This window comes from Nipponia nippon, unplaced genomic scaffold, assembly GCF_047370975.1.
Source record: "Nipponia nippon isolate SJK-2023a ecotype South Korea unplaced genomic scaffold, ASM4737097v1 scaffold_5, whole genome shotgun sequence".
Lineage (NCBI taxonomy): Eukaryota > Metazoa > Chordata > Aves > Pelecaniformes > Threskiornithidae > Nipponia > Nipponia nippon.
In genome coordinates this window covers 31,232,374-31,259,250 of record NW_028262369.1, presented here as the reverse complement: position 1 = coordinate 31,259,250, position 26,877 = coordinate 31,232,374, and the positions used below count along the sequence as shown (strand labels likewise).

Here is a 26,877-nt window from a genome sequence, read left to right as displayed (position 1 = left end):
GTCAAGATAAGGCTCATTCTGCCCTGAACCTTACAAAGCACAACACCTTGTCATGGCTGCCTTTAAAGGTACCACTACCCTCCCCAAAACCTCATGACAGAATGAGTGAAACAGCAATGAAGAGCCTACCTGTATGGTCTGCCCAAAGCCTTAATGAACAAAGTCCCTTCTACTGCTCAGTAGCATACACCAGGATAATATTCCCCATCATAAGGAAAGAATTGCAAATATGTAATTACTGGCTTATCCCTCCTGCATACTACATACCTCCTGCCTACCTGTCTTCCAGAGATGTATACAGAGCTTAAGCAGAAGTGAAGCAAGTGGTTCTCCAGTACCTTAAAAAAAAAGGGGGGGGGGACGACACACGGGTGTTTCCAACTAAGGGTATTTTATAACCCAGTATTTTACCAGGGTTACTATCACTACTATAGCACATTTACATTTAAATATATTCCGTTTGGAGCTGGGAAAAACATGTTTCCTTTGGAAAAGAGCATCAAATGCAACCAGACTATTTATCAAATATTTGTGTCAAGGCAAGAGAGACTATAAATCAAGTACAGGGAAGTACAGATCTGCATTCCAGATGAAGGATAAGAGAGTAGAAGCCATGTCACTTGCAAAGAAGACAGACAATTGAGAGTCAACAAAATAAACAGAGAAGGACATTCAGAAATAAGAGACCATTCTCCTAAGCAATATTATAGTAATTCTTTCCCTCGATACCATTACCCCAGCCCTGCAAGACCAGTACTACAAACTGGGAAGGGCGGTACATTCCAGTTACAGGTACTTTCCGCCCAAGACAACAGGCCAGGACTGGGGGACTAATCATACCCTCTCTGCCCCTCCCTCCACTTGGATTATTTCCAAACCATTTCACCTCAAAACCAGGACTGTATGAAGAAACTCCACATTTATTTGTCTGTGACTAGGACACGACAAAGACATGTTCAGTCAGCACTTTTCAGCATGTGTACACCACCTGCATTACAGTTTGTAAAGTTTACATTGTCTCCTATGTTTTTCATTCCACTAGCTTAAAATTTTCAGCACTTTCTCCAACTAATAAAGTGTCATCAAACATCAACGCAGAAAAGTCACTGAAGACAATTCAGTTTAAACTAAGTCCTGTACATATAAAATAAATTGCACAAATAATAAATATTCCATTTGTTTGGTCTTGGCTTAAAAAAAAAAAAAAAGCAAAAACACAAGAGGAACAAGTGATCCCTAATCCTGTGATCTGATGATTTGCTGCAGCTGGCAGACACATCCTCTTTGGATGTTCACAGTGTTTTGCTAGACCTCTCTCTACGATCTAGTCTGTGAAACTCTCACAGATAAAATAAAGCGAGGAGTTATGGTCAAGGTGTTGTCCAGCGGGTTTGAGCTTCGTCTTTGGATCTTGCAGAGAATTACTGTGCTGTTATTTTGCAGGTACACCATGCAGGCCAAGAGTTAAACAATGTAATTCCTCTGCCCTAGTGTCCTACAATAAACTAGGCAATACTAGGGAAACTGGGGGGGGGGAGAATCTTCAGAGATTGCATAGTTCATCCCCTTCTCCTGAGATTTAAAAGACTTTAGCTCTACCCTCTCCCATGAGATGTCCTTGAAAATAAACTAAGCAACATCCCCCTCCACCAATTTGTACAGTGATCTTCAGGCTGCAGAGCTTCAGGGGTCCAAAAATTAATCCTAAGATGTCTCAAAAAGTATCAGAAAAACGAGTTCGTTATCAGCAGACTAGAACTCATTATGCAGCTATTCATACCTCCACTGGAATATTTTTTTGGAGCTGTAAATCAAAAGACATTAGCATACCAGCATTCTCCAGTGTATCTCTACAATCTGTTTTCGTTGTTCTTATGCCTTGAAAGCCTGTCCCCGCACCTAATGCCTAACCTAAATATATTCTGCTGCAATTTCAACCCATAACTACTTATTTTATTCATGATGGATATGGCAAGCTGACTAACCTCTCTTTGCAGACACCTTTTTTAAGACATCTTTTCTCCAGACCAGTACTTCAGTATTCCCTAACTGAAAGGCAACCTTAGCAGGTGCTGGGTTGTGGGGCTTTTTTTAGGGGGTCATGGGGGAAGTCCCATAGACCACCCTGTATCCCAGCACTGTTTGGCAGCAGAAAAAGGACGTAACAACATATTCTGGGATCAAATATAGTAATGTTTTTAAAAAACAAACAACCTCCCCCAACCACTCCAATTTTACTGTTGAAGCTAGGAGCTTTTAAGTTCAAAGGACTGATGATGAAAAAACTGATGTGACCCACCCACCTACCAAGCATGACAGCTTGCAGGCAGTGACAGGATGGCAGAGCTGGCTCCCAGTCATACCTGCAGGTAACTTTTGTAAGCTGCTTTATAGATCACCTGCTGATGTCTGACAAAACACAAGCTGTACAAAACCATTCTAGAGCTAAACAATCCAATTTTTTTCTCCCCAGTCCTCACTCAGGGGTTCTCTCTTTTACGGACTTTATCATCTTCTTTACAGATCTTGTTACCCAGCCATAACTTTCCCAAAGTATGATAGTATCACAAACTGAATGAGATGCTTTTAGCTGAAGACCTACCACTCCTCAGCAGAATGGAAAAAGTGCTTCATTACCTTGTTTACAATGCTCTTTTATATGTTCCAGTATGACAAGTGAATTTTCATGACGGTGATGCTGCTGACTCACGATAAAGTAGGAACCACTACAACCCCTAGATACTCTCCCACACAACTGCTGCCTAACCAGCTGTTACTTGCCTGCCTAAGGTAAAACACAGTAATTTGAACCCATCTACACCAAAATGGCTGAAATCAATGCTATTGATTTCAGACCATTTCTTGAATTTGTCAAGATCATATCATCTGTGCGTTCAGTAAGAATATTATTTCAACATAGAAAAGTGAAAACGCCAAACCGTACGTGACCCAGGACAGGCTCCCTGATGTGAACACTCTTCCCTTGAACATAAAGTCCTGTCTTTTTCTAGATGTTGTGAGGGGAAGCGTTCCTCAACACTTTTCAGTATTCTGGAACTTCCCCCCCCCAGACTGTCAGTTCCCTAAATACTGTAGGATACATTCCATGAGGCCCAGCCAACCTGAAGACATTAAAGTCATCACTAACCTGTTTCTCTACTTTAACTGGAGTTCAAAGTACAGGAAAGACAGTTTTCCCAAACTAACAGTCAAGATCATAACCCATTCAACATTTCCAGGGTGAGAGAGTTTGCTTGCTGAGTTTTTTAAGATTAGCATCAAAGGTCTTTTCAGACCACCTCACGTGAATCCTGATTAATCCCTTGATGATGGATGACACATTGGAATACAATGGCAAAACACTCCTTTCTGCTGAAAAGCTGGAGACCTGTTGTAGTCTTTACCACATAAATTCACCAGCAACTTTGCGAATACCAATAATTTCTGTGCCCAAAATAATACCATATACCTCCACGGCAGACTCAGCCCTTTATTTACAAGTTAATTGTTGATCACAAACTGAAGATGACAAAATTCAAAGGGTGTGACGATCATTGCCACATGCTCTGTATGTTGCAACTATGCTATGAGGGTCACACAGATATCCAGGAAAGCTGTCCCCATCACACTAAACCTCTGTCCCTGCTGCCAGTCATTCTTGGCCATACCATTATCTATCCCTGACACTATCTACCTGAACCTAGAACAGATGCTGAAAATAAAACTGCTCCAAGGGAAATTAATTTACAATTATTCATTTCTTCCTATATTGGAAAAAGGGGATTCCTAAAACCCAGGACATGCATTTGGACAACATTATACACACACACACTTTTGCTTATTAAGAGCCACCCACATCACACCATGAAGCTGTGATGCTCCTTCCAGGGTGGAGGATAAGACCATGAAAACACTGAACTAGAAGCAACCACAAGATTCAAAGGGAAAAAAAAAAAAAAAAAAAAGAAGAAAAGACGACATTGGCATTTTTGCTAGAATGACTGTAAATCCTAGAACTTCAGTGGCTCCTGGTGAACTCTCTAGTGTACAACAGTCCCTGAGGCACAAGGTCATACACTGCAAAATATTTGTTTCTGAGCCTCATTTATTACAGAAAACCTCAGTTATGTTTGGATGCACTGGTTCAAAGGATTTTTGTTAAGCCAGACCTTGGAAGTGCAACTAGTTCAGATTAGTCATTTTATGGAACTGCATGCACCAACACTTTGCAAAGTCTTTTTGCTGTTTAATTACAGAAAGGTCTAAGAAGTATAAAGTGTTAACGTTCTTCTTCTGACACTTTTGAAGGCCAGCTAGAGAAGGCAGAAACTGAAATAGTTACGCACACTTTAATCAAGAAATTCCCAGTTTGGAGTGATACAGCCTGATCGTTAATATGTGTGATTAATTTAAGCAGTATGCTTCCCTTCCCACTTACTGTCATGCTAATGGCCTCATCCAACATAGAATTTTTAGGTCTGCACAGTGTTTGCACATACATGTATGGGGCAGTGGATACTCAGCCACTATCAATCTCTACCTAAATCCACTCCCCATAAATGTATATTTATCTCCTGACCATACAGTAACTCATTAAAGTTTGGCACATTTTCACAGGAACATATTAACTTACAGAACACAAGTTAAACAACATCCTGGCATTCATGAAGTATTCTAAGCAGGACCATGTTTCTGCCAACTTCACTGCTTTTCATCAAATCTGACAAGTAAAGAGAACATGCACTTCAATTACTCTTACTGAAATGAAAGCCACATACGATTTACTTGGTATCCTGGTCACTATGTAAGTGACAGTAAAATGTCTGCTTACACTGCTGTGTTAGCAGAACAAAATCTAAACCACTCCTGCCTCTACAGATAAATTAACATAAAACTTAAAAATCCCAAACAAGCTTCCTGGTATACACGCTACCTTGCCAACTGCAATATTCAGTTACTATGACCTTTCCCTGTATAAGTTATAGCAACAGTCATCCCATGGTTGTGTTTTTACAAAGTCGTAAGAAAAAGCTGTGTCCATGCAAGAGCAGCCAGCACTTTACTGAAGAGGTGCTTTATGTTTTAGCTCTACTGAACACAGCCAGCCCTTTTCCAGTCTGTTCATACAGACAAATGAATAAAGCACGCCCTAAAGTGCACTTCACAACTAAGTCAATTCAGCGGCTACACAACTAACTTCAAACACCTTGTAACACTGAAATTAAAAAAAAGCAACTTTAACTCTTGAGCCAATAGTTTTTGTTCACTTAGTAAAGACACGAACTGAGACCCCACGCATCTGAAGAAATTCACAGATCCGACCACAGTATTTTTCTGTATTAAAAAAGTATCCCACAGCTCTTTAAATATTTTTTAAATTTCATGAAAATGCTAGTGAAGATTTTTCTGTAGTGACTCAATTTCCTAATATAAAACAGGAATTTCAAGAGGCAATAACACCACATATAAAGCAGTTACATCTGTGAGACAAGGTGACCATACTCTGCAAAAACATTTGCAAAGTATTTTTCCTAACAATTCAGAAAGTGTGTACTTCCACTTGATTTGTTACATATCACATCTGCATTCTGCTCCTCTTATTTCTGAGATATCCGCAGAAAAAACAGGACTTGTTTTTTTTAAATGCCATCTGTTCCCTGCATATTTTCACTTGAAGTCCTAGTATGATACCTGCAATGGAAACTTCTGTGTCATATAGGATTAAGACCACAAACCAGATGAATATAAAATGCAGAGGCTGCACTTCCCTACAAATCGCTGTAACCAAAAAAAAAAGAGGGAAGTATCACCTGAAGCTTTTCTATTCTAAACACAAAACTTCAAGAAGTTCTTCTTAAGGTACTTTTCTCCAGAAAAGATCAGAGAGAACGCAAGAAGAAAACCTGCTCTTCTTAAACCTGGTGATTTTATTTCTTCCTACCACTGCCCTACACCTGCTTCCTTCCTGAGTCAGAGACTGGAAGTTTGAAATACCGGTCTCCAAATGGATGAGCACGGGGAACCTTTCACTGAAATACCAGCCATATTCATTCATGAAGTAACATTTGCATAAGCTTTTTTCATAACCACCTAACATTTTTATAGAAGCAATGTCAACTCTACAGCAAACTCAGCTTTGATGGCTCTTCAATTATCTCAGCTGTTTTCTCATCTCCATACCCCCCCTTCGCCATCTCCATACTTTGCTCAGTCACTTGCAACGTTTCAGAGTATTATCAACATTACTAACGCCTGTGTCACTCAGACCTCGGGGGCGGGGAAAGGAAGGCTGACTTACCTGGTCACGTTAATATAAAAAGATTTTTAAGCAATGCTCCTGAACGATTCCACCATTACTTACAAGGACTTAAATAGCGACTGCTGCTCTAAAGCTGTTGAAAAAACTCGTAACTTGTGCAGACACCCACTAACCGCTCTAAAATCGTTCCAAAACGGCTCATCACTGAACCGAATTCAATTCAAAGCCTTAAATGCGTCTTTGAGAGGCCAGGTGTGAACACCGCTGTTCCGATCAGGTCCAGCTACAGCCCTTTAAGTTACACCACGCAACACCTTAGGCCAACAGGGCATAAAGCGCACCGGACACACAGAAATAACTTTCACGGCGGGGGGGAAAAAGCCAGCTCACGCTCACGCCAGGCGCTGCTCTTTGCGCCAGGAGATAACGCCTGGCACCTGACAACTTTCCCAGCCTCCGCCTGCCCTCGCCCCCGCGCAGGCCGGCCGAGAGGGGCTGGCAGCGGGCTGGGGAAGCCCGGGCCGGGCTGCCCGCGGCACACGTGTCACTGCTCGGCGCCGACCGCCCCCTCCCGCCGGGGGCTGCCGGAAAGAGCGGCCGTAAATCCCGCACGGGCGAAGGGAAAGGGCCCGAGCCAGCGCCGCTCGCCCGGTTTCGTTCCCAGCTCGCAATCCAAACAGACGGCGGCCCGGTCGCTTCCCTCCGCCCCGCAGGAAGCCCCGCGCCCGCCCCGGCCGCTTCGCCCCACCGCCCCGGCGGAACGCGGCGTTCCGGCCCGTCCTCCCCCCCCCCCCCCCGCCACCCCCGCACCCGCCCGGCCCGCGGGATGACAGGACAAGGCTGAACTCCGGGCGAGAGCCGGAACGGCGGCGGCGGCGCCCCGGCAGTGTCAAGCGCCGGGAACTTTCCGGCTGAGCAGGAAACAATAAACGCGGAGCCTCGGCCCCAGCCGCCCTCCCCCGGCCCGGCCCGGCCCGGCGGCCCTGCCCCGCAGGGAGCCCCTCGCTGCCGCCTCCGGGAGCGCGTCCCTCGCGGGCCCGCCGCGCCTGAGGGAGGGGGCGGGGGGCGCGCAGCGGGGCCGAGGGCGGGGAGACCCCCCCCGGCGGCCGCACTGCCCCCCGCCGCCGCCGCCAGCGGGGTCCCGGCCTGGCGGGAGGCCGATCCCGGGGCCGCTCCGAGGCCGCAGAGCCCGGGGTGGGGGGGGGGGCGGCGGGCCGGGTCCCGGAGCGGCGGACGAGGGGGCCGCGCGGGGAGGCGCGGCGGGAGGAGGGGTGTGGGAGCCGCACTCACCGGGCAGGCCCCTCTCGCTGCCTCCTGCGGCCCCAGAACCATAACAAAGCTCTGCCCAAAATGGCTGCCCGGCCCTGCCCGGCCGGGGGCCGGAGGGGGCGGAGCCTGCCAGCGCGCGGGGCGGGGCCGCGGTGGCGGAAGGGACACGCCCACCTGGCTCTCCCCCGCTCTCCCCCCCTACCCCCCCGGCCACGCGGAGCGCCCCCCGCCCCGCCAATCAGAGCGATAGCACGCACCGCCCTCTTCGCCTGCCGGGCGCCCCCGGAGACTACGAGTCCCAGAAGGCCGCGCGCCCTCCCGCCGAGCCGCTCGGCCGGGCGCCGCGCCGCGGGGCAGGCTGGGATTTGTAGTCCGCCGCGCCTTTCCGCGTGCGCGCGGCTTGCCCGCTGCGGAGATCCCGAGACCTGGAAAGCGGGAGCGCCCCCCCCGCCTCGGGCTGGGAGCGTGCGATCGGGGCTGCCGCAGCAGCCGGGGAAGGAGCGTGCCTTCTCGCCTCTGCCGGGCCCCGTCTCAAGCACGCCAGGGACCGGGACCGCCGGCTCTGGTGGGTTCCCCGGCCCGGCGGAACGAGACGGGCCGCGGCTGTTCCCGCCCGGACTTGCAGCGTTGAGGGCCGGGCCCCGCCGGAGCGCTTCCCGGGGCACCGGAAGCCGCCTCAGCGAGGAGGCTCGGGGCCGCGGCTGCTGGGGAGGCGGCGGGCGGCCGCCGGTGGGTACCGCCGCCGTCGGGGCCCAGCTCACGCCAGGCCGACTGCAGCGCCCTGCGCGTTCTCCGGTCGGCAGCGCGGCCCCCACGCTGCTGCTCCTCTCCCCTTCCCCTCCGGGCCGGGGCTTTCGGCGCCCGGCGCCGCCCCCCTTCCCTGCAGCAGCAGGACCGTGAGCTGGGGAGTCAGGTCCGCCGGCGAGCTGCTTACCCGTCCCGGTTAGTTTTGTCCCCGCTACAGGGAGCTTACCGGCAGCTTGGGGTGCGATGAAGTTCCCGCTCCTCAGTGGTTAAGGATCGTTTTTTCCACCTGGGAAGAATCGGTCGTTTGTCAGCTTCGTGCAGCCATTTAGCCCGTGAAAAGGAGATGATCCATAAACGGGAAGCCATCACCTGTTTCCTGATACTCAGTTCTTTAAGTAGAAATCGTTCTTGTAACAGTTACTACAACTTTAGAACTTCAGTTCATAGAGCTACCTGAAACAAAATATCCTGTAGTGGGTAAATAAGGATTGAGTGCATAAAATGTTTGTCTTTAAATGTACGTCTGTAAGAGTCTCGCATCTGATAAACAAGTCTAGACCGTGACTGGACTTTGGACATAAGACAAGCTCAGCTATTCCTCATTTTCAGACCTTCTCCTGAATTTTTCTGTTTTAGGTCCTTGATAAAACAAATATGTTTCCTCTCGTACAACGGTGCTGGTTCCACACACCTTTCAAAGTAAGTTTCTGAAGCCTTCTCTGCTGTCTATATTTCTTTAAAAGTAAAATAGCAAAAGGTATGACTGGAGCACTGAAAAAAAAAGGTGACTTACAAGTTGGAGTAGCCACATGTTTCTCACTCCACTTTTCTGAGAGAATTCCTAGTTTCTACAGCAGCTTTTAGCCAAAGTTATTTCTTTTATAAAATCAAATTTTATTGTCTAAAGGCCTTTTTTCCTCTCTCTTTTTGGTAGAGTGGTGAGGGGATTGTAGCTAGTTTCTTGTCCTCATTCTCTAATAATTTTATATTCTACTCTGAAAAAGACTGCTGTATCTTAATCTTAAAAATGCCTAAAGAATGTATGCGTGGGTGGAAGGACAGGTGGATACGCAAACCTTTTGTAGTGAGTAAGGTTTGCTTACTCACTATGAAGAGCCTAGTTGCTCTTCAGCAGCTAGCTTGTGAAAGCTGTATCAGTGAGCTTAATGAGTTCAGTTAAAAACACCTGAAAACTGAGAGGAAGGGCAGCTGTGATGTGACCCGACTTGGAAAACTACTTGGTACAGTATTTCATAGGTAGTTTAGGTAACTGTAGGTCCGTAAGCCTACACTGTAAGGTGTTCAGAACAGGTTTTATAATTGCAGCTCCAGAAGTTAACCGGTCCCAGACTACTACTGTATGGAAAGAATAAGACAACTTGCTCTTCTCTCGGCCTCCGTCTTCAGAGAGATGTGTGTCTTCTCTCAAGATCTCCACGCCTCAACCCAGCATCAGTATATGCAACCAAGCTCCAGGCTTTTCACACCTCTCTCCCCTTCTTCAAGAAGAAAACCCCCAAAGAATCTGAGACCAAAGATTCGGGCATATTGCAACAAAGCATGAAATCACTAAAGGATTCGCCAAAGCCAGCCCTTTACTTAAGCCTCGCAGGGCTAATTCCATTTGTTTCTGTGCCACTGTCAATGGCCGTCCAAGGGACCTACTACCCAGAGCTGGCATTTGCTCAGATTACGTATGGTGCCGTAACAGTCTCTTTCCTAGGAGGAATGCGGTGGGGGTTTGCTCTTCCGGAAAACAGCCCGGCCAAGCCAGACTGGCTGAACCTGGCTAACAGTACTGTTCCTCCTCTACTTGCCTGGCAAGCCTTACTTTTTAAAGATGTCACTCATGGTGCAATAATGCTAGTAATGGCCTTAGGGATAGCACTACATTATGACATTTCCCTTCTTCCTGCTTATCCTAGGTGGTTTAAAGTACTGAGGGTAGTGGGAACAGTGGTGATGGTATTATCACTGTTAGCTACTGCAGCGTTGAAGACTATGTCGGAGGAGCAGCTAAGTAACAGCAGAAACAAATGGCAGAACATAAAATAATAAATCAATAGCAAAAAGATGTTTATCTGCCAGTAAGGTATTTGTGTTGAGTTCCAGGGGAAATAAAGACTTATTTGTGCTTATAAGTCATAAGATGGCAGTGATCAAGATACTTATTCTCAAAGTAAACAACTTAGCAAGTTTAATAGGGCAGGATTGTAAATACCGCTGAGTTCCAAGGCAGGCATGAGTTTGTCCTTATCTGTAGAAGAAAGCATCACTCTGGAATGAGATCTTACTGTCATATGAATTTAAAATGGAGATTCAAATGACATGGGTATGAATTGCTCTATGCTGAATTATTAAAGTATCTGGTTTAACTATAATGCATGCTAATGTTCTGTGGTGGGGAGAACAACCGTGTAGGCATAAACTAACAAGGTGAGAGCAGTTCTTCTAGTTTAGTGTTTAAAGAAGCAGCAGAGAATTATGTAAAAGTGTGTTAATTCCTATGTTGTAGAAACGCAAAAAAAGATAAAACTCTTCTCTGTCTTACTTCAGCCGAGAAGATGCTGAGAATGCTATGTGATTAAGTGCTAGTCAGGTGAGAAGAGATAGGCAAGGTTTATTTGCAGTGGCAAACCAAGGTCAGCACTCACCTAAAATATGTCACCCAGCTGCTGTGATGGAGTGGGGAAAGCTAGAAGGGGAAGCTTTGTATCCTTGACAAGGTGCTGTAAGAGACAGAAGGTTAGCTTCCTACTCAGGCTTACTTAAATAAAAAAAAGATACCCGGGCCATCTGTTCCTAGGTTTTGTTTGGACCTAGGGCTGCGTAGCCAAGGAAGCTGCATGCAACATAGCCATAAAGATCAGTTGTACTCCTAAATTAAAGTACTATCAAATGATGACACATGGACAAATGTATGATATGACACAAGGACTCGATTGCTGGCACTAGGGGATCAGATAATGGGATTGAAAGTAGTTTGTGTCTTCTCTCTCTTCAAAACTCATTTTATTTGAGCACCTGGGGCAGGTACAAATGGACTTGTAGCCTGCAAACCCTTCATGATGGGCTAATTATTGAAACCACTGCAGGAGCATATGCTCTTTGTACTTAAGTCTTCCTAACACATCATATAGGGGAAGAAGATATGACGTAAGTCACATATTTTCTTTTCTAGCCTCAGCTACCTCTCTCTCCTGGAGAAAGTGGCTGCTCATGGCTTGGACAGGTATACTCTTCACCGAGTAAAAAACTGGCTGGATGGCCGGGCCCAAAGAGCTGCGGTGAATGGAGTTAAATCCGGTTGGTGGCCAGTCACAAGTGGTGTTCCCCAGGGCTCAGTATTGGGGCCAGTTCCGTTTAATATCTTTATGAATGATCTGGATGAGGAGACCAAGTGCACCCTCAGTCAGTTTGCAGATGACACCAAGTTGGGTGGGAGTGTTGATCTGCTGGAGGGTGGGAAGGCCCTACAGAGGGACCTGGACAGGCTGGATCGATGGGCCGGGGCCAACTGTATGAGATTCAACAAGGCTCAGTGCCGGGTCCTGCACTTGGGTCACAACAACCCCATGCAACGCTATGGGCCTGGGGAGGAGTGGCTGGAGAGCTGCCCGGCGGAGAAGGACCTGGGGGTGTTGGTCGACAGCCGCCTGAACATGAGCCAGCAGTGTGCTCAGGTGGCCAAGAGGGCCAATGGCATCCTGGCTTGTATCAGGAATAGTGTGGCCAGCAGGACCAGGGAGGTGATAGTGCCCCTGTACTCGGCCCTGCTGAGGCCGCACCTCGAGTACTGTGTTCAGTTTGGGCCCCTCACTACAAGAAGGACATGGAGGTGCTGGAGCGTGTCCAGAGAAGGGCAGCGAAGCCGGTGAAGGGTCTAGAGCACAAGTCTTATGAGGAGCGGCTGAGGGAGCTGGGGTTGTTTAGTCTGGAGAAGAGGAGGCTGAGGGGAGACCTGATTGCTCTTTACAACTACCTGAAAGGAGGCTGTAGCGAGGTGGGGGTCGGTCTCTTCTCCCAAGTAACAAGCGATAGGACAAGAGGAAATGGCCTCAAGTTCTGCCAGGGGAGGAAAAACTTCTTCACCGAAAGGGTGCCCAGGGAAGTGGTTGAGTCTCCATCCCTGGAGGTATTTAAAAGACATGTTTAAAAGACGTTAGGGACATGGTTTAATAGTGGACTTGGCAGTGCTAGGTTAACGGTTGGACTTGGTGATCTTAAAGGTCTTTTCCAACCTAAATGATTCTATGATTCTAAGATACCTACGAAATTGTATGTGGGCATATTCACTGTAGGCTTTTTATCTTAAGTTTTCTTTAAGTATAGTATAAGATGCAAGAAGAAAGCTGAAAAAGTGACATCCACACACATTCTTAGGACCAATTTAGATAATCCTCATAGTTCTCTTAAAACACTGTTCTTCATTGTTGTTCTATACAGAATAAAGCACATATGGTCACTTAAAATTTGTTATCTGTTCATTCTGCAAAGAACAGATGTTTAAGAAAACTGCCTGTCCTGAAGATAGAGCCATCTTCTTGTATGGTATTGCTGAAACAGCAATTATGTACATGAGCCTCTAACTTTCCTAACTTGTTAACCTTTACATATTAGGACACATCATACCTCTGAGACAACGATATATTTCAGTGCTCTCTAAATATAATGGAAGTAAAATTGAGTTTGTAAATGAAAACAGTTCTTTTCTTTCTTTCTTACTTAGACATGGCGTTTTTTAAGATAGGTCCAGAGCAGAGTACCGCCTTTGGCTTGATTCAGGGAAAGAGGTGCTGAGTGTCAGAGACCGTAATCAGCCAACTTCAAAGTTTCATTCAAACATGATAGAATCAACCACAAAAACTGGAGAAGGGAACTTCATACAACAGCAGACTCCCTCAAGCTCCACTAAACAGAAAGTTTATGGGTGGGGAGCAGAAGCGAACTCCTAGTTCCCAAAGTAATAAAACACAGCTAAGGTAATGTTTCTCAAATGGTTCACGAGGGATCCTGAAACGTAAAGAAGAAAGCCTAAGAAATACGACCTATCCTTTGATCCCAGAGAGGGCTGCACAGAGCTGGCAAGGCAGCCAGACTTCCAAGAAATCTGAGTCATTTTACACCGAGAAGAGAAATATGTGAGCATTTTACTACAGAAGTGTGTTACTTGCACCTTTCAAATAGTCAACATTTCTAACCAATCTTTCCTAGTGTCCTACTGGGAAACAGGATTTCCAGTAAAAAAAGAAGAAAAAACCAGTCAGTGATACAACTCATTATGATAGGAAAGCAACCTATTCAAGAGCATTCCACAGTCAGTTCTGAAAATGCATTTTATTATGAAAAACTGTTTAAAACAAGCTTAAACTTGGGGGAAAAAAAAGACAGAATAGACATTAGTTAACACACGTAAGAAATTCTTTTGAAGTAAAAGCACACACAGGATTATAGAATGATCAGAGAAACAAATGCTCCATCGTCTAGCATGTTTTAGCCTGTCAATCTCCCAACTCTACGTTAGAATGTAAGACCTAGACTCTTAAGGTACCTGCAACACTCACCTTGGAGGCTTTTATTCATGTATCAATTTCTGAATTTTACACAGGGGATCTTGACCTAGACAGCATGAATGCTCCTTTGTCTACATAGTGCAGGCTTCCTGTTTTGTGGCATTCCAGTTGTGGTTTTGTGTTCTAGAATAACACTGTCTATCAAAGTTCAAGCAACCTTATTTCAGACTCCATCCAAATCATCCACAGCTGCACAGAAAACGCAATCATATTGTGCAAAAAGCAACTTCAAGTACATTAATTAAATGAACCTAGAAATAACTCCAAACTCCTAGTAGTATTGTTCTACTAAGTGTATCCAAGCTAAATACAAACTCCTTAAGACAAAACACACTAACAGCATCACTTTAATGCTGAACGCAGCTAATTCTATCACAAAACACTCTATCCACTCAAATTTGGAAGAGGCAGGATACAAGATGTAGCAAGGATGAACGTGTGTACCTTGTAGAATTGCATGTGTTCCCATGCCAAGTCTCAGCATGTGTCACACAGGGTAAAAACACATTTAACCAAGGCTGGGGGAAAAAAAAAGGGGGCAAAAGGCTTTCCCTATATTTTTATACAAAGAGCAGTCCTAAACACAACAGCTAATCTAACGAATAGCATTTCCATTTCAAATTCATCAGAGCTTACACAAAAAGGAGCTCTACTGTCATCACTGATACCACTGAGAAGGAATGCCTGTGTGGAAGTGGAATGACATTATCAGAACTGTGAGAATAACCTTCCAGAACAGAGAATTCTCAGCCACTTACCATCCAAGTGAGCGGGGTGGCCAGAAAGTAAATATCCAATTCACACTTAATGCCTGTCATGTCAAGCAGCAGAAAAGAGGTTCAAGTGCATCAAGGTCATGAGTAGAGGTACCAAGTCTTCCCCACCTGTTATCTTCTCTTCCTTGTTTTCCACCAGAAAAGGACAACTAACACTAACCAAGTGGCCCATCTGCTCTTATCTACAGATAACTCCTAGCTGTCCATAGTTGCGTCCTTCTAGATTTTAAGGCCAGCTAAAGATGCTACCTTTGGTGCACCTTAGAGAGTTAACACCCGATTAATGCCTCTAATGTGCTGGAATGATTGCTTCCGATTTCTACGGGGCAGATTCACCATTTATTTTAGTGAGCTTAATCCAATCGTAAGAGGCATTCTTACTCCTAACAGACTACTTCCTGAGACAGACATTCGATAAGCCAATTTACTTTGAAGGACAAGAGTTTTAATATTTCCTTTTGCTCAGGAAAAGCCCTCTGATCTAATTCTCTACTGTCTCTACTGAAGCTCCTGTGTTAGAAGAGGTTTCTGGCCAATGAAACCAGAAATCTGAGTAGACAGATTTACTCATTCCTTGAATGAGTTTTCTTCTTTGTGTTTTACAGCACAGCTACACCTCCTTCACAGCGGCTGGTGATCATGTTGGCAATTTCAGTCCAACTGTCCATATGAGGGTTATAAACTTCAACAGAGTCAGAGGTTACCGGAGCAGCAAAATCATGACTGGGAGCTCGGCCTCCCGAGGCATAAAGAAATCCATTCACAGCCACAACACAGACACCAGCTCTTGGTATCTTCATTGATGCAACTTCAACCCACTTTTCCTAATGAGAAGGTGAAAGAGTCAACAAGTAGTTTTAGGGTAAGCCCCAATTCTGATAAAAGTCACTTTTAAAGTTTAAAGACGGACACATATACAAAGAACACTACGCATACACTTCACAGGCTCAAATATGGTATGTGTACAGTATCGAGAGGATTATCAAGACTGGAATGACAACACTTTCAGAAGTGGTCAAAATCATGCTAGTCACTAAAGAAAAGATCACATACTGTCCGTACACAACACCCCTCCCTTTCTTCAGTCACTGCAAGATGCAGTCTGTCTCCAAAATAAAGAATGGTACACAATTTGAGGTGGGAAATAAGGAAAACTAGATTCAAGTCCAAAAGCAAAACAGAATGGCACACTGGATTATGTTCTGCTTTTATCACTAGCTACTGTTCCAAAGAGCACCACAGAAACATGAGCAGCAATAGTCAGGAATAATTTTTTATCTTATTCAAAAGCTTAAGTGTTCAAAGTGATTTTTCTAGTCATGCTGAAATCCCACTGCATTTTGATACAGAAGAAAGATCCTTAACTTTTCCAACAAAGGGCAACTCTTACTTTTTCAGGGATTTTTTTCTCTCATGTCAGATTATTGACCACTCTATTGCAGAGGGGGAATCTATCCCCCTGTCTTAACCCTAACAAGTATTTACCAAACTACCGTATATCTATGCATCATCAGTACTGGTTAGCCTTCAGTTTCCCAAAAGCATGCATACGATCTTTGTGAACACTCCACTAAGTCAGATAGCAAGATTCTACAGACTGGTTAGGACAGACAGACCCTGAGGTCACTGAAGCTTTGTTCCACCCAGATTACCAGCCAGTCGTGAAAAGGAAATGGAATTTCCAACTTTCTTCTTTTTAAAAGAGAAAGCAGGCTACCTCTATAGCATCTTACACCAAGTTGATGCAGTCTACATTTATGAAAGAAAGGAACTCTACCATACCTCTTCAAAGGAGTATCTTTCTACAGTAGCAAGTGCATCCTGAGATTCATTCCAGCCTCCCACAGCATAGATACAATCGTTGAGAGCAGCCACACCAAGATATGCTCTTCGGGTGCCCATCGGAGCGAGCTCAGACCAACGTTTAGATATTGGGTCGTAGACTTCAACAGAACGTAGCTCTACTCCTTCATTGCTGATACCACCAATAACATAAATCAAACCTGTAGAAACAGAGTTTTTCCTCTATTATGTTTCATAATACAAAGTTTTGAAAGACAGAAAATGTTTGTCACAATACAAGTTTCAGCCTGACATTAAGATGGTTTAACAATGCCAGACAAAAGTCCTCCTTTTGTCCAGTAGTAGCACACATAAAGTTTTCAAATGAGTAACTTGAGGCTCAAGCACTAGAAGCTCTGATGAAAGCAATAATTAATCAAATGCCGGGGAGAGAATTCAGAAGGCTGCAACTGCTGACCAGGCCGGATCAAATGCTTAATAAGCACATTTATAGATGAAGTCTTTAGACATCTCTGTCGTAAAATAACCTGTGGCAACTCTTCAGATTGTCACAAAGACACACACAAACCCAAATACAGGAGGTAAATAAAAGCAGTACCAGGAGGACAATCAACCATTAAAGACTAGCTGGATAACCATACTGGCAGCCACGTAAAAACTGTTTTCATGAGATAAAAGGCAGAAGACAGAGAGAACTTTATAGTCTTTGAGTTCTGTAGAATTAAAAATATGGTGCTAGAAGGACAAATAAGTGAGGCACAAGCTTGTGCAACTGACAGCACAGTACAAGACAAAGGTAAAAATTCATGACCGAAACGTAAAGCTTCAAAATCCAATGGCTCTCGTAACTGTTTACGGATACAAACTTAACAATATTCACCTTGCATTTCACAACACCCAAAGTAGTAACGGGGCACAGCCATGCTTCCCACCACATCCCAACTATTTTCTTCAGGATCAAATCTTTCAATTGTGTTGCCAATCTCTGCTCCAACCCAGCCTCCTGCAAATAACAGCAAGCACAGGAAAGAATTTAATGACACGAAGCTGTGTGTTAGCTGCATTTTTAGACATATGGTGCGCTGTTTCAGGACAGACTAATTCTGAAACCAGCATGCAATCTACAATGGAAATAAGTTATAATTGAACGATAACTAATCCACAAAGATTTGGTATGCTAATGCTCATGTGAACAGCTGTTTTTCAAAACTTAAGTTTGCAAATTTGCAACACCAAGATGTAATACTTAAGATCAAATCAATTTACGAGTTCCATTAATTAACATCTTTAAAATTAACTCACCCAAGGCATAGATAGCACCATAGCACGTGCACACTCCCAGTCCACAACGGGGATGGTTCATGGAAGCCACCGTGGTCCACTGCTTAGTAACAGGATCGTAACATTCAGTACAGTCAAAAATCATCGAGTCCTTCTCACCTGCATAATAAGAGCAAGAACAGAGACAGGGGAAACGCAATGTTTTGCACTGCAGATATAGAAGCATCCTTCAACTCCTTCCAGGACAGACAACATTTGAATACAAGATCTTTCTTTCAGCTAGCCAAATGGCCAAAGCAGCAAAAGCTTCATTTATACCTAGAACTGAATCATCACTAGGAACAGCTTTCATCAACAGCTCCCTTCCCTGAAACTTTACTGAAAACATCAGAGGGGTGAACAACCACAGTGCTACACACTTTTTGCTCCACAGCACAACTGACAGGGTTTTCAAGACCAGAGAATGTGTTCTGTGGTGACAAAACCAGTATACATATGCATTCTTTAATGACGGGTTGGTAGAGCTACTCATCATATCCTTGTGCAAACATACATTAACAAGCGTTTCCAGGTAGGCAAACCACAAGTGGTCTGTCCTGTACTGCTGCCTTTTATGCTACGGGCTTCTGCTAGACTAAAGTGAGAAAAGAAATGCTCTTAGTGGTGGTACACAAAGTCCGCAGAATATCCAACATCTCTTAAGAGATCTGCACATGTCCATGTGCTTACCTGTGAGTTGCTATACCATGAGGGGAAAGCGGCTTAGTAAAAAATGTAAAACATCAGAGCTCAAACGGGCATTCACAGAGCAGTGATGGTAGAGAACCAAGAAACCCCAATTCAATTGTTATTATATCTAAAAGTTGTATTATCTACTGTTGGGTTCCTCAGAACCACTTTACAGGAAGAATAATTTTAAAAATCTCCATCCGTGAGTTCTCTAGTATCCATGTAACAAAGAAAGCGTATTTCAGCTGTTACCTCCGATGGCATAGACCATTCCTCCCACCACAGTCACACCCAGCCCGCTCCGGGCCTGGTGGAGAGAGGACACTGTGGTCCAGTAATGGCTGAAGGTGTCAAATCGTTCCACACAGCTGAGGGCTCTACTGTCACTCCAGCGTCCTCCTTGCAGTCGGGTGTACCCACCTAGAAAGTAAGTGGAAAGATCATGGCTGAGTAACAGCTTCCTGCTCATCCCCATCCTCCTATATCTAAACCACAGAAAAAAATCACAGTTACAGCCACTTTTAGAAGGAATTGGACTTTTGCAAGTAGCATTGTTTCTCCAGCACACAAAGAAGAACGATTACCTTGAAGGTCACGTAACTTGTGCGTGAGCAGACTACTTCATCACGACACTACAAACATTACTGTTCATGTTCTCAGTAAAACACAGAGACCAGCCAACAGCCTTTGCTATCTTAAGCTGGTGTTACTTCCCACAAGGTGAAACAAGAGCATTCTATTCCCATACAAAGCTCCAGCTTTGCAGAAAACTTGCAATTTCAAGTGTTCCATCACATGAACCAAAGTATTCTGGACAGAGAAAACTTCAACCTTCAGAAGAACAAGGAGTGCAGTGAATTTGCATACACCATTCCAGCAGTGAACCATGGGCAAATCCTCTGCTGATTTGTAGTTTTCCATCCAAGGCAAATAATTTCTAGAAGGCAAATCTAGGCCTTCATGTCACAGTGACATGAAATGTGAATGCTACCCTTCTGTGCAATGCTAAGCAGAAAGCAGCTAACATGGTAACTCAGCAAGATGAAATATTTTGCTATTTTAATATATTTTGATTAAAAAATTTTCAGTATCTCTTTCGGTAGTGTAATATAAGATACTACTTCATCATTTGTTTTACAAGGTTCAAACAGCCACGTTCTAACCTACTGCATAAAGGTACTTCCTGGCTTTCCTCCGGGGACGACCTTTAGAAGCTTGCAGAAAACTGCTGACCTTGTTCTCTTTGGGAGATTTACAGACTTCACAATATTCTTTCAACAGAGTTTGCAGGGCCACCCGAAGGCTGAAATCTGGAATACCTTGAGGAAAAAAGCAGATGAAAAAAGGCATATTGAAAAATTACAGCCAATAAGTAACTCAGTTGTAGAAAAGTTACTAGCTTCTCCTAAAACAGCAGACAAACCAAGATTGTCTACTTTTATAAGACTTTTTCAAAAGCATGTTGTTAAAGTAAGCTGCGCTCATTTGTTAAAATGCAGAATTTGTTTGGATAGAGTAAATCTTTTCAATTATGCTATTAATTTTAAAAAGTCCATCAAAATCCAGTAACTGAACGACACACGGTTTGCTCAAACCCAAACATCTGATATTGTTTCTTCCTTTCTTTCACTTACTTTCTATGTATTTTAGTAGCCTTTGTGCTGGTAGCAGAGGGAATCGAACAGGCTCCAGTACTTCTACGACGTATTTCTTTCTTTTTCCCACATCCTTCAAAATCCATTGCATTGCCGCTGTGAAAACCTGGTACTCATCCTCGATGCTTAGGTCCTCGCTTCGCAAGATCTTAATCAGCTGCTCTTTTGTCAGTGCCAGGAACTCCTCCCCGCTCTGCACCTCCAGAAAGTGCGCGTGGATGTAGCTCTCGGTGAACTCCATCAAGTCGTGACAGGCGATCTGCTCGGAGAACTGGAAGAGGCCGATGCAGTTCAGCGGGTCGATCTGCCCCTTCAGGAACTCACAGCAGAGCTCCACCACCTCGGTGAGCTGCAGCATGTCAGCGGCGACGATCAGCTCCTGAACATTGTGCTCCCCGATGCTCACCACCCCTGTGGGCACGCACACGACAGCGGGGCTCCGCTCGAGGCTGTGGCCATTGGGCAACCGCCACCCCGGCCCAGCCGTCGGGCCACCGCCGCCCCAGCCCGGCCATCGGGCAACCGTCCCCGCCGCCCCCCGTCAGCCGTTACCTGTGTAGATGAAGTCGAGGAGCGTGTGGAAGGTTCCCGCCTCGACGCCCGCGATCCGCACCACATCCCGGCCGGACTCCTTCATGCCACCGGCGAAGAGCGCCGCGAAGTAGGGGCTGCTGGCCGCCAGCACCAGGCGGTGCACGGCGAACGCCTCCGGGCCCACCTCCAGCCGCACGTCGCAGAAGCTCTGCCCGACCCGCAGCCGGTTGATCTGGGCCAGGAGGAGGCGGGCGTGCCGGTCGGAGAAGGAGCTACCGCCGGCCTTCGCTGCTGCGGCGCAGGCCATGGCGCTCCCCGCGCTGGCGGCAGCCTCCCGCCCCCCGCCCCGCGGCCGCCCTGAGGGGCAGCGCTGGCGCATGCGCACCGGCGCCCGCGGCGCCTCGCTCTGCCCGCCCGTTGCGCATGCGCGGGGGGGGGCGGCGGGGGCGCTCGTCCCGCTGAGGCGGGAATGGCTGGCGGCGGCGGGCTCCGTGAAGGAGGGCCCGCTGCAGGGGTCCCGTGTGCTCGGCACCCTTCTGCCTCAGCGGGCGTAGGAGGTGGATCTGCTCTGGTTGTGGTACGTCTGTCCGGTCCTTTTGTCTACGTGCGTGCGTGGTCACTTGGCCCTGTGGAGTCTGTGAGCCCTCACAGGCACCTCTGCCTGCTCTGTGAGGAGCTTTCTTGTCTGTGGTTAAAGCTGGTCCCCTCCTAGGTTTGCTCACCGCGCCTGGTGCCAAGGTAACCGGTGAACGGCAGATGTGCCGTCACCTCATTCACTGCCTTCACAATCTCCCTCCCTCAGTCACATTCCCCTCAGGCATGCTTTTGCAAACTGAATTCCTGGCCGCCTTAATCTGTGCTTGTGAGGGAGAAACATGGCGGTGTTGGGGAGAGACCACAGCTACCATCTGCCTGGGGGAACCCCAGAGGTGGGAGGCGGGGGGAGCTGCCCGCCATTAGCTCAGGACTGTGCCCTCAGAGCCAGCGCTGACGGGAGGCAGAGCCAGGCCACGCACCCCCTTTCTCTATAGTGTCACGCCATGTTTGGGCCTTCTTCGTTCCAGCACGGATGTTTCATCGCAGTGTCCTGTAGCAGCACCATGTGGGCCACTGGGGTCAGCACTGATCCCGAGGCAAAGCACGCTTCCGTCTTAGTCTGTATAATTCACTGAGTCACTGCATGCCTGGGCGCTGACTGAGGGATGAGCATCACATACTGAGTTACACGCACACGGTCACTGGGTCTGGCAGCGCTGGCACTGATTCTGAGAGGAAAGCATCCCTCCTGAGTTTTCCACAACTGTTCCAGCAACATGAGATGCAGCTAAAGCAAAAAGCAATCGGAGAGCCTCTTGGAATGCTTCCATATCTATTTACTGTGAGACTGGGAAAGAAAAACATGTCTGCTTACAGTTACAATGGTCGTGGCCCCTCGGGCTTTTCTCATGATTCTGCGTTTCATTGTAATAACTTTTAAATGTGCTTCTGGTAGGAATCTGAATTGTGGTACTCTCTGGGGACTGTTGGTTTCTCCATTCATCAGCATTACATTCTTGACAGTAGAGTGGTAAAATTACCTTTCAAGCTGGTCTTAAAAAATACCCGTAGAAAATATAGATCTAGATAGAAAAATACGGTTTCTGCAAGCACACACAGTTGAATGCATCCTGATATAATGCAGTATAAATTTTAAGCTAGGCCAATAAATGCGTTGAGATTTTTCTTTCATTGATGAATCAGTAAAAGAAACCAGACCCCTCTCACGCTGACATTTTATTCATCGGAAATGGCCTGTGAGTAAAAGGCTTAGAATTCTCCTAAATGCCAGTGGCTCAGTCGCTGGCTGATGTCAGCTGTTAGACACTTGGCCAGTACTAGGATTTCACACCGTAGCGCCAAATTTACAGACACAAAATAGCGTTGCTGAGACTGCTAATTTTGCCCTGAAGGCCTGTCCTGTACTGTATTAATGTGGTTGAATGGTTCTGCCTCCAGAAGAGGGCACTGCTTCAGCATGTTTCTTCTGTAACCACACAGAATCTGTACATGATGGAGCTAATGCTCCCATACACTATTGTGCATCTCCCAAAACAAGCTGTAGAATTTCAGGAGTAAGTCTGAAAGTACATTTGATAGTGTGAAATTGCACTGCGTAATGAGGAGCCTTGTGATTAACACCAGGAATGACAGTCATTGCAGTGAAGGAATTAAAAATGTCTTCAATTATAATTTAATAGTCTCCTAACGTGATATTTACCAATAAGCCAGCTGAATGCTGACTGACATATAGGACAGGCAACAAAAAAGGTGTGCCCTGTGCTCCTCAACGTGTCCTACTGCTTGCGCCTGCACGGAAGCGCCACTGTCACAGTACCAAAACCCCTCAGTGAGAAGAATCTCCCGAACAAGCTATTCAGGCTTCCTCTTGAAAAACCCCTGTGCTGTGCCAAAGCTCCATGAAGCATTGCAGTCCTCCCTGTGTTATCCCACAGAGGCCTGTGGCTGCTCAGATTTCCCTGGCTGAAGGCTTCTCAGGAAAACCTTTCCAGATGCCTGGAGGATGTTCTGCTGAGCTGAGTAAGGTGTCTGTGCTCCCTCTCTCAGATCCTGCAGATGGTGCTGTTTCTACAGGATGATACATTTGAATGTGCAACAAAAATTGGTGGCTAAAAGGTGTTGCATGTGTGGGTGTTGTAGTTCTCCTCTGTTACAGGAAGATCTTTGTTAGATCAAAGTTTTTTTTTTCTTTGTCTTTTTCCTGGACTCCATAAAGATGGAGGGCTTTTAGTCTCAAAAAAACTAAAAGAAAAATAATTGATTTGAAAGTGCAGTTTTGCCTGTCGTGCCTCTAGTCAGAAGCCTGTCCATTGTACCTATAGCTTTGGGATCATTTTGACTTAGTATTCAAGCAGTATCCTTGCCATGCTTGGCTGCTAAAATTCTCTCTTGCAGAGGAGACATGAAACTTAGGCCTTGACTATTTGTAGGTACGACAAACCCCGTGGGATGTTTTGTGATAGGGAGCCACTTTCCAGGAAAGTCAACCAGAATGTGCCAGGTCAAATTCCTCCCCCAGTTTCAATGGGTATGAAATCTTCACTTCCCGTTCCAAACTGCAGTCCATCTCTGCACTTTGTCCTCTGTGTTAAGGCATCTGCTATAATCTTTCAGTGGTATAGTCAGTTGCCGTTTTAATTACTAATTACCCACTGTAGTTACTACTTGTATTTTAATGCACTTGACCTATCAGATGAGAAGTATTGGACAGCGTCACCAAAACAGAAAGGAGCTTACTTTGTGTTTTGGTGTCCAGGTCACAAAGCCTTCGTAAGATACAACCATTTTTGCTCTACTTCCCTGAGTTTCCTAAGGACTTGAACTCAAACTTCTCCCAGGGAAGCCAAAATTGCAGCAGTACAGAGCCACCAAGAGTTAATGAGGGCTAGAAATCTCTCTCATTCACTAAGCTACATCTCTTATACTTCCAAGACACCTTCTCTCTGTTAAGGCCTACATTTGCCCAGGTGTCCCATTTACCCTGGGTGCCATTGCATTCCCAGGGCAGTGATGCAGATCAGCAGTCTCTGTTAATGCATAGTTTAGTGGAGTGGTGGTGTTATGTGCTGCATGATGAATTTGCAGCCCCTAGGAGGGGTAAGATGAGAGAGATGAGCTGGAGTTCACACTCATGGAACATGGAGGAGAGAAGAGGCTCTCTGGGTGTTTTCAAGGTATTTCTCAAAGACAATGGTGGTTAACCCATTATCACCCCAATGGGACTGGCTATCATCTCATCTACTCAGTCAATAGGCTCTAATGAGCTACAGGCACTAGATTCTAATTAGATACCTGCAGAAACCTGTTGTCCGCTTACGTTTTTATGTGATACATAAGCTCTAGTGGATGAAGATGCTTCCCTTCAGGGTTTTCCCATCTCAGTGGGTAAAGGTATTGTGCTTCACAGTGAGACAATACATTTTCCAGGCTTAAGCCAGCCATGAGAACACTTTCTTTTGGCAGGTTTGGGCCAGCCACAAGAGCCTATTACCTTCATTCCTGTGAGGGTTAATGAATCTTGGGGGGGGTGAGAGTGTGAGTGTGTGTGTGTGGTAGAGGTCTGAACTGGAACTGACCCAAAGATGGAGAGCAAGAGGTGTCCCCAGAGCTAGTCTTTCTGCACAGGCAGTGCCAGAACATAGGGCTTGTGTGAAGACTTTTAACTTTCCACAGTACCAGTGAGGTGATGATGGTTCTGTCCATTTCTCAGCTGAACTTTTAATGGCTAGGGAAACTGTAAAGCTCATTGAAGTGCCATGCTGAATGACTCCCCTCTCCCTCTCCCTCTCCCTCTCCTCTCCTCTCCTCTCCTCTCATCTTTAGAAGCCTTTGTAAACTCTTTTGTCTATTTTGGAATTTGTAATTAAGCGTTTTTATTACTTCCACTGTAATATGGCTTCAGGTAAAGGTGACATTAAGGTAACTGCCTGATATCAGAGTTGTCAGTCTAGACAAATTTAGCATTCTTGAACTGGGTATTGAGAAACTCTCCCGAGCATCCACCTTGCACCAAAGGTACTGAGAAGCAGGCTGTGCTAGAGTCCAGCTGAGTGGGGTGATGCCCTCCAGTGACCAGCCATACCCTGGGGAGCCATCTGGCAGGCAGCAAAAGTGGGGAGCATGTCTGAGCTGCAAGAGCCTCCAGAGGGAATGTGACATTCCCAGTGAGTAATGCACAGATAATGGCTTGTGATTTCAGGTAATGGCTTGTGATTTCAGGAGCACTGGCAGTATTTCACTGCTGTGTGCTCCAGGCTTCACCTTCACAATAGTGTTGGGTAGAAAGGTGATTGGGGTATGACAAAAAGTAATAAAAAAAGGAAAAAACCTTTTTCAGTCCTCAAGTATGCCCTAGCAATGAAAGGATTGTGTCATCTGACGTACTTGTGTGGAGAGGTTCGTGTTCTGGGTACACTTACCTAGCAGGAAGTTTGGAGGAATGTTGTGCAACATGCGTGGCTACAGTTCCCCACCAGTTAGAAGATTCTTGTGTTTAAGCCATAGATCTGGAGCAATTCCAGGCAATTTGATTTAAAGTAAACATCCTGGATGCAGTGTGTCAGATACTAGCACAATATTGTTTTAGTCTTTCTCATTTCTCCTGTGGGAATAATCATTCCATGAAGAAGGAAAGTGATCTAATGAGAGAATTAACTCAAGAGCTTGAACATTGAATTAATCACAGCTGTCTGAGAGGGGAACCAAGGCAAACTCCACAGAGAGCTCACTGCATTTCCAAGGAAGGAGGTCAAAAGAATACTAAGACTCGGATAGCAGTTGGTGATCAAAACAGAGGCAGGAAAGATACGCTTTTAGTAGCTAAAGGGAAGCAAAACTGCAGCAGAGAGAGTTTCCCCCCCATTTCTCTGAGAAGCTAAATCTCAGTAGTAGGGGATCGCTGCAACTTTTTCTTGGAGATGTTGAAAGCTGCCAGATTGTTGGGGTCTGATCCTCACTGTGTCCTCAGACTTATCTGAAGTAGGTGATTGATTTGATAGCTTGGCTCTTTTTTCACCGTTGTCTAGAGTTGTCCTGCAGCTTCACACTTAATTAGACCTGCTCTCTAAGGTGACTTTATCAAAGGCGCAGGTCTTTTTTTGCCAAAAGGAAAAATGAGTTGTGCTGGAGAATTATCGGTCTTCAGGCACGTGGGACTTTTAGTCTTGCCATTAGTAAAGTTTGGCAATGTTTCAAATTGTAATCCAAATCCTAATGCTTTTTGGACTCTTTACTTAACTCTTCTTGTCTAAATCACCGTGTTCCCTTGGATAATAAAGTAGAGCAAACATACAACAGACCCATGAGCTGTCTAGAGCATGTAGCATTTTTTAAAATAACTCCAAGTTATGCAAACCTTTTGAACAGAAAAAAGGAAGGAAAATAACCAGAAAATGTGCGTAAATTCTGCTATTTTTATTCCCTTTATTTTATATAGTCATTAGACATATACCAGGAGCATGTTTGCTCTCCTAGAAGGTATTACGCTTGCGTTGACAGAGCTTCTGAGCTGATTTCATTGAGAAGATGGACAGAGTTAAACTCTGCCTGATACCCACCACATTCCACAGCCTGTGTGTGCAGTGGGGTCATTCCAGAAGCAGCGCCTCCGCGGAATGTGAGATACGTCACGAGCTCTGTGACTAACTGTTAGGAGGATGTCTGCAGGTCCTGCATCTGCTTGCTTTGTGAGTCAG

The 26,877-nt window shown here is 45.7% G+C and overlaps 4 protein-coding genes across 8 annotated transcripts in view; 2 read left to right on the top strand and 2 right to left on the bottom strand.

The window, feature by feature from the left end:
- GPBP1L1 (GC-rich promoter binding protein 1 like 1) overlaps positions 1-7,687 on the bottom strand; it is a 33,849-nt gene extending 26,162 nt beyond the window's left edge. For both annotated transcript variants that reach the window (XM_087732050.1, XM_087732049.1), the window contains exon 1: positions 7,550-7,687. The gene's annotated coding sequence lies outside the window, so the exon portion shown is untranslated. The remainder of the gene's footprint in view (positions 1-7,549) is intronic.
- A 289-nt stretch (positions 7,688-7,976) lies between these two features.
- Positions 7,977-10,936, top strand: TMEM69 (transmembrane protein 69). Of its 3 annotated transcripts, none has more exons than XM_087733493.1 (3): positions 7,977-8,093; positions 8,912-8,974; positions 9,602-10,936. In XM_087733493.1, the coding sequence occupies exons 2-3, from the start codon at positions 8,930-8,932 to the stop codon at positions 10,328-10,330; spliced, it is 774 nt and encodes a 257-aa protein (XP_087589619.1). In that variant the 5' UTR covers positions 7,977-8,093; positions 8,912-8,929; the 3' UTR covers positions 10,331-10,936. The 3 variants fall into 3 exon arrangements, with proteins under 3 accessions (XP_087589619.1, XP_087589616.1, XP_087589617.1); XM_087733490.1 differs by lacking the exon at positions 7,977-8,093 and adding an exon at positions 8,195-8,470; XM_087733491.1 differs by lacking the exon at positions 7,977-8,093 and adding an exon at positions 8,203-8,257.
- A 2,643-nt stretch (positions 10,937-13,579) lies between these two features.
- Positions 13,580-20,997, bottom strand: IPP (intracisternal A particle-promoted polypeptide). Its single transcript, XM_087733489.1, has 8 exons — positions 20,645-20,997; positions 20,072-20,503; positions 19,601-19,756; positions 18,690-18,857; positions 17,730-17,867; positions 17,308-17,430; positions 16,407-16,627; positions 13,580-15,448 (listed from the first exon to the last, which is right to left on the bottom strand). The coding sequence occupies exons 1-8, from the start codon at positions 20,931-20,933 to the stop codon at positions 15,224-15,226; spliced, it is 1,752 nt and encodes a 583-aa protein (XP_087589615.1). The 5' UTR covers positions 20,934-20,997; the 3' UTR covers positions 13,580-15,223.
- Positions 20,998-21,075: 78 nt separating this feature from the next.
- MAST2 (microtubule associated serine/threonine kinase 2) overlaps positions 21,076-26,877 on the top strand; it is a 227,590-nt gene continuing 221,788 nt past the window's right edge. Inside the window, exon 1 of one of the 2 annotated variants that reach the window (XM_087733138.1) lies at positions 21,076-21,203. In XM_087733138.1, the coding sequence (XP_087589264.1) occupies positions 21,096-21,203 (108 nt within the window). In that variant the 5' untranslated portion in view covers positions 21,076-21,095. The remainder of the gene's footprint in view (positions 21,204-26,877) is intronic. The other variant, XM_087733142.1, reaches the window with a different exon arrangement.

Coding starts and splice junctions, on each gene's coding strand:
- TMEM69 (XM_087733493.1), top strand. CDS start 8,930: ATGTTTCCTCTCGTACAACGGTGCTGGTTCCACACACCTTTCAAA. Junction 8,975..9,601: donor GGTTCCACACACCTTTCAAA/GTAAGTTTCTGA, acceptor TTATAATTGCAG/CTCCAGAAGTTAACCGGTCC.
- IPP (XM_087733489.1), bottom strand. CDS start 20,933: ATGGCCTGCGCCGCAGCAGCGAAGGCCGGCGGTAGCTCCTTCTCCGAC. Junction 18,858..19,600: donor GAAGTACCTTTATGCAGTAG/GTTAGAACGTGG, acceptor CTTACTTTCTAG/GTGGGTACACCCGACTGCAA. Junction 17,868..18,689: donor AATGGTCTATGCCATCGGAG/GTAACAGCTGAA, acceptor CTTATTATGCAG/GTGAGAAGGACTCGATGATT.